We start from the raw sequence: 6,449 nt of genomic DNA, 5'->3' as shown, positions 1-6,449 counted from the left end.
ATTAGCTTTCGGAGGATAGGGACAATCAATTAATTAGTTAAAAAATTCAAAGTCGTAATTAAAATGAAAATGATAAGGTCCACTCCTCAGTAACAGACACTCCAGGTTTTCGCACCACCACAACATTATAGCTATCATCACTTGAGAACTTCAAAGACTGCTCTCCTACACCTGAAATACAGAAAAATAAAAAAATGAATTGGAAGAATGTGACTAATCTTAAAAAAGGTATTCATAATACAAATACATACTTTTGCTTTTAACAATGGGATCAGAACTTAATTTCTTGTTCAATCCTAAGATGACAACCCTTTCAATCCAGGCCTTTGAGGGAAAGTGAGCTTTCTTATCAATAAACCTGTGCAAAAGAAAAATGTAATTCAGTTGAATATTTCAATAAAGATCTAATGAAGTAAAAAAGAGCAGCAGTAAAAAAAATGTCCTTACTTAGCTTTAAGTGATTTATTACTAAATTCAAACTGAATGTAGAGGTACTCATTAGATTTGTACTTGAAAGTTTCTCCATCATCAATGTATAAGGTTCCTTTGGCAAAGCCCTGCAAAATGATACATAGAGAATGTTTTAATTTGAGTTAACTCCAATAAGTTGCAAGAAATTACTGGTGGATGAAAATCACACCTTATCATCGAGAGCAACAACCAGGGTGTATGGGTCATTGTGCATTAAAGCTGTCGATCGGCGTACACGCTCAAGCCTTGAAACTATGGTACCACCCCTCTGGTAAACAGGAATCTGTAACAAGAAGTCATAACAAATTTAAGATTTAAAAGAAATAACAAGAAAAACGGTCAAGGTAAAGAAAAACATTTTAACTATTCAACTCAGTAGTTTACCTTATTCATATCAACAGGCACACTGACAGTAGAGCGTCCCCGGAACAGTTCAAAAGTTTCAGTCTCATACCAACGCTCATTTTCACCAGGGAAAACTACTTGGACCTCTGAGGCCTGAGATGTTACAACAGGGTGCACCAGCAACGCATCACCTACACAACAGAACAGTTAGCACTTCCACATACTTGCATAAATACAACCATCCAAAGACAGTGCTAATTAAAAAGTACTGACCAACAAGGAATTCATTGTCGATGGCATATACATCCTTATCTTTAGGGTACAATGCATACAAAGGAAGAATCACAGGCGTGCTGTAGCGCGAGTGCTCATAGAAGAGTGTGTACCACAGCGACAAGTAGTTGTATCGTCGGCGAATTGCTTGCCGGACCACGGCAGTAGTGTCAGGGTTGTACAACCACGGTTCTCTTCTTTTAGATTCGATTATGGAGTGGGCGCGGAAGAATGGTAGGAATGCTCCAAGCTAAAAAACGGGAAAATCAATTGGAACTTGCAAATACTTTGGTAGAGGGAAATCCAAATCAACTCATAACCACACTGAATATCTAACAGTAACATATACAATGAGTAAAAATAGGAGGAATTCATCCCTTTATTCTATACTTACTTGATACCAACGGGCAAAAAGTTCAGCATCTGGATATTTGAAGAAGCCACCAACATCAGCACCACAAAATGAGTACCCTGATACAGCCATGGTCAGGCACATTGGTACAGACATGCGCATATGGCCCCAGTCAGCAAGGTTGTCACCAGTCCACATAGCTGAATATCTTTGAGACCCAGCAAAGAATGATCTGGTCAAAATAAATGGACGAAGCGTTCCTTGAGAACGCTTAACCATGCCTTCGTAGGTGCTCATGTGCTAAAACAAAGGTAAAGTTTTTGAGTTACACAAATAATTAGCTAATAAAGTTACAATGTGTAATATACTTAAGTATCTACTAACCTGCATAAAACCATACTGGTTATGTACATCTCTGTGCTCCCATCCTCCATAATGAATATTGTCTTTCAGCATGGTAACTTCAGGCCCATTGAACACAGAAGGCTCATTCATGTCATTCCAAATATGCAGGTCCAATGTAGAGCCCACATAATTTGAGAGAAGATAGCGGCTTGCATAGTACTCACGCACAACTGGGTTGAATAGATCGAGATAACTTACTGATCCAGGCCAACACCATCCTGCAGAAAAGCGGCTTGTAATAAAACCACATAAACCTTCACTATTTATTCGTCTGAAAGGCGATAAATATTCCATAACCCAAACCTTCATAATCATTTCCATCTTTGTTTTTAACATAGTATCCATTTGCTTCGGCATCTTGATGCAAGAAATAACCTCCATCTCTTTTGATGTGAGGGTCCACAATTGTGACTAATTTACGGCCCATGGCAGTTAAATTGTTAATCATATCGGTAGGATGAGCAAACTTGACTGGATCCCAAGTAAAGTACCTGAAGATAAAGAAAAGTAAGTCAAAAGTTCTGTAAAACTTTTTCTTAAGCACTGCAGCAGGGTCAAATAGTATCTGCATAAAAACTTACTTTTTGCCATCAGTATGTTCAATATCCAACCACATGACATCCATAGGTATGTCATGTTCATCAAAACCCAATGCTACATTACGAACATCATCCTCATCATTGTAGTTCCATCGGCATTGATGGTAACCAAGCGAGAAAAGCTACAACCAAATAACTTAAAATAAAAGAGTCACTTACGGAAAAAAGTTACATTTTTGAACATATATCTTACAGGTGGCAAGGGAGCTGAACCAGTGAGAGCAGAATACTGACGGAACACGTCCAAAGGCTTTGGGCCCAAGAAGAAAAACACATCCACAATACCCGACTCTGACATGAAATGAGCGTCAACCTGTGGTTCTTGACCAGAGCCAGACACTAAGTTAACAATAGAGGAGACCACATTCTCTCCATCAGGCTTTGCAATATCAATCCAGGTCTCAGCTGTATTGAGCCAAAATACTCCTGCAGATTCCTTGAGTCTACAAACAAACAGTAATATTATATGAGACAATGCACAGATTGAAAAATTGTACTAAATAGTTTTAATAATTGATTAAAAACAAGCAACAATGTAAAGAAAAATTAATTCGGCTGAAACAAATTAAAAGACAAAAGCAAATTCAAAACACAAAACAGCACTCACCCATGGGCATACAGCACTGGAATAGCACCGTACAGAGACATGCCATTCTCAAGTTCATACTCAAAAACATCCAAATTGAAGAGACGGTATGGGTCAATGCCTCTGAGAAAACATAAATAATGACAAGTTATTCCAGACAAAAGTTATTTGGAGAAACAATAATGCGAGGGAATTCATCACAAACATTCTTACTTGGTGTTTCTTAAGGCAAAGAAGTCAGCATGAAGGGGGACACCATAGGCTTGTTCTGCTCCTGGGAAAGTGAAGTCCATGGCAACAGCAGAAGGACCATTAGGCTTTGAATCATGATGAGACTTGTAGTTCTCCTCCCAGGCACCTGGGTCACTCTCTGTGTCGTCAGTAGGAGCAACTGCTGCTTGTTCCTCTCCTTCAGGAGTCTCAGGTTTCCTTTGGAGAGCAATGTCAGTCATAAAGTACAGTTTCATTTAAGCCACAAAAGTGCAATAGAAGAATGTGTAAATACTTACGGGGCAGGTTTGGGGCGCAGATGCTCAAAGCGCATTAGACCACGAGCATTAGTACTGATTAAAAGTTCAGTGCCTCTGTACACATCTACTCGGAATGGATTAGCAAAGATTTCAACCTTGTTCTCTCCACTTTTCACAACAGCCTTTTCTGACGTTTTTTCCAGTACTTCAAGCCTTCAAGAAAAAAAGACCAATATTAGTGCCATCTGAACTGAGGAAATTTATAAAAACGAGGTCAAAAGAATGAAGAACAAAGATATTACAAACAGGTTATATATACCAGAATTTAATTTACCTGACATAATTTGGCTCTCCGTTGAGTACAAAATTTACTTCATGGCGAGGTTTTAGAGGGGATAGCTCATTTATTTTCATTCTAAATGTATTGTCTGCCAAAGAATACAAATGGAACACGAACTTCACATTCAGGACAGAATTTAGAATTTCAGCAGAGACAGAGGAAGCTGTTGTTTGAAGAGAATCTAAGTTGAGTTGGTAGGGCGAAGCCCCAGGTTGAACACCCCTGCATCTCCTGCAATAGACAAAACAAGACTGGTTTTCATACGAATTTAAAATAATAGCAAGGAAATGAAAAACAAATTGCTCACCTGCAAAAACTGGTTTGATCGCAGGTCCTAAAATTATTCCTGTCCACTGACAGGACATTGGCCACAAGGATGCAAAAGACAGCTGCCAAAGCTATCAATGAAAACCTGTAACAAAAAATGCAAACAAGAAAATATATTACCATACATTACTTAACATCCTCGAATCAGCCGCGATCGGGAAAACAATTGTGTATTCAGAGGAGCTCAAAAATTGTTGAGGCGGAGTACATTGCCAAATTTTGGACAAAGGAGAAAGAATAGTGGTTTGGAGTACGTGTCTCATAACCTCAAGAAATTGACATTTTCACTTAAAAACGGCACATCAAATACGTTGAAATGTAGTTAGCATCTCAGGTTACCTCATGTCCCTATGGGTTGCCATATCGGGACGAGATTGGAGACACGTCAACGCAACCGCTTCAATCTAGCACTTTTCTTCTCAATGCATCGGGAAAAACTGACTGGTCTAAAGATAATATTGGAGTCGGCTCCTTCCGGCGCGGGTGGGTGAGGGGGAGGGGGAAGGTGAGGTGAGGTGAAGAGGGGAAGGGAGGGAAGGGGAAAGGGCTCGATATCGATATCTCGATACTGTTATCTGCAAGTTCTTCGCGGGTTTCGTTCAAGAAGCGGAGAGCAGGGTCAACATAGTGAAGTCGCCTATCTTCTCAGTGGAAAGATGTGGCGCGAGTGGAAACGTCTATATTCTTGGTGGAAAGTAGTGGAGCCAGGCCCAGGCTAGGCTGTAGGCCATGCACACACGCCACTTGTAGAGCAAGGGGTTGACTTCCTACGGCTAACTACGCTGGACTCTGATAAAATAAAATTTACATAGCCAAGGAAAACGTTCATAACAGGGTCTATTGAAAATATGCACTTTATCATGCAATTTTTAAAAAATGATACATTCAAGTTTTTTACAGAGTAAAAAACTAATATGAACACATTTCTTAAGACAAAGGCACTCAAAATGGAATGCGCCAAACATGGATCTGCTAAATCTCAGTAGGTCGTGAAGTGGAGATCGGGTATCAAAGTATCCATGATTGACATCTCAACGCACATCAGTTCGGGGAAGTCCCAGTTTACGTGCTTGTAATTGTTTTTAAAAAAACAAATGCATGTATTCCAAGTCCTTCTCAGACTCGTCAAATGGTATCAGCGGGCATGTATGCTTTAGTTGGACCCCCGGGAGTATTCTCTCGACCCTGTCAATGTCCTTCCCCACGATCCAGCAAGCGTTCATGACGTAGGACGACCGAGGCTCCTCGATGAACTCGACGCGCTCCAGCACGGGGAAGTCGCCGGGCTCGCGGCGGGGGAACCACGGGCTCCGCAGGATGTGCTCCGTGACGTGGCCGCCCAGGTGGTAGTCCAGGGTCTCGAAGCAGGCACTGGGCCGGCAATGCAGGGGCAGCAGGACCTGGACGTGGCGCAGGGTGCGGTTGTGGGCGTAGATGAGGGAGGCCGCCGTGAGCGCGGACAGCCCCACCCGGAGGAACTCGAGGCCGCCGTCGTGCGCCAGTGGCGGCACCAGAAACGGGTCTGACCACATCTGCGGGCCCACGGCGTCCAGGCGTCGCAGCTTGGCCATCCCCTGGATCACCTCGAGGTGCTCGCGCGTCAGGTTCGTCCCCTGCAGCTCCCCCAGGTCTGGCGCCACGCGCTTCAGCTCCTCGAGCTTGCCGGCGCCGGCGCAGTCGAACGCCGTTAACTTTCGCACCTGGAATTAGAAGAGCAAAGGGGTTCGTAGAAGAGGTGACTCTCACTCGATCTCACCGGCACCCTCGTGCTTACACCCACCTCCCCCGGGCTGTCCGCCCTGGGCGGAGGGTCAGCGTCCTCAGTGTCCTCGGCCAGAGCCGCCATGGGTGCGTGAAGGTCCTCGTCGTCCAAGCAGGGCGGCCCAGGTCCCGGTTGAGACTGGTTCTTCTTCCCTTCGGCGGGGTCCACGTCAAAGGGGACGCCGCCGTGTCCGAAGGGCAGCGTGGACTCTTCCGGCGGTGTGTCGGGTGGCGCGAAAAACGGAAAGAACTGGAGGGGAAAAAAGTGTACAGGTGGCGGCGGGTGGCAGATATGTCGACTGTAGCAAAAGCTCGACATCCCGTGGCCACTAACCTCCTCCTCCTCCTTCCCCTGGCCACGCAGCGCCAGGAGCAGCAGGTCCCTCAGCGCCCAGGACTCGTCAGAGCCCTCTTCCCCGCTTCCACCCAGCTGGACGGTGGACGTCAACACCTCGTCGCCGTCCACCAGGGTCACCGTGACGCCTGCCGAGCCGACCAGCTGCTCGAGCGCCTCGTCCTC

General features: G+C 44.3%; 2 protein-coding genes across 2 annotated transcripts in view; both read right to left on the bottom strand.

Moving 5' to 3' along the window:
* The window catches only part of LOC113207042 (neutral alpha-glucosidase AB), a gene marked incomplete in the record, with an annotated part of 18,987 nt that extends 14,312 nt beyond the window's left edge, over positions 1-4,675 (bottom strand). Inside the window, 17 exon segments of the mRNA XM_026423397.2 lie at positions 1-171; positions 252-358; positions 448-557; positions 641-754; positions 856-1,007; positions 1,090-1,339; positions 1,484-1,741; positions 1,826-2,064; positions 2,150-2,337; positions 2,428-2,567; positions 2,639-2,888; positions 3,053-3,154; positions 3,245-3,460; positions 3,541-3,714; positions 3,836-4,072; positions 4,149-4,253; positions 4,508-4,675. Coding sequence (XP_026279182.1) covers positions 59-171; positions 252-358; positions 448-557; positions 641-754; positions 856-1,007; positions 1,090-1,339; positions 1,484-1,741; positions 1,826-2,064; positions 2,150-2,337; positions 2,428-2,567; positions 2,639-2,888; positions 3,053-3,154; positions 3,245-3,460; positions 3,541-3,714; positions 3,836-4,072; positions 4,149-4,253; positions 4,508-4,530 — 2,778 coding nt within the window.
* A 304-nt stretch (positions 4,676-4,979) lies between these two features.
* LOC113207044 (uncharacterized) lies at positions 4,980-6,445 on the bottom strand. The gene is made up of 3 exons (XM_052266346.1): positions 6,264-6,445; positions 5,949-6,179; positions 4,980-5,868 (listed from the first exon to the last, which is right to left on the bottom strand). Exons 2-3 carry the CDS (start codon positions 6,012-6,014, stop codon positions 5,251-5,253), a joined length of 684 nt encoding a protein of 227 aa, XP_052122306.1. The 5' UTR covers positions 6,015-6,179; positions 6,264-6,445; the 3' UTR covers positions 4,980-5,250.
* Positions 6,446-6,449: the final 4 nt, after the last annotated feature.

Source organism: Frankliniella occidentalis, unplaced genomic scaffold, assembly GCF_000697945.3.
Source record: "Frankliniella occidentalis isolate FOCC.00 unplaced genomic scaffold, Focc_3.1 Scaffold37, whole genome shotgun sequence".
NCBI lineage: Eukaryota > Metazoa > Arthropoda > Insecta > Thysanoptera > Thripidae > Frankliniella > Frankliniella occidentalis.
This window is presented reverse-complemented; position numbering and strand designations above follow the sequence as displayed.

Coding starts and splice junctions, on each gene's coding strand:
- LOC113207044 (XM_052266346.1), bottom strand. CDS start 6,014: ATGGCGGCTCTGGCCGAGGACACTGAGGACGCTGACCCTCCGCCCAGG. Junction 5,869..5,948: donor GGGCGGACAGCCCGGGGGAG/GTGGGTGTAAGC, acceptor TTCTAATTCCAG/GTGCGAAAGTTAACGGCGTT.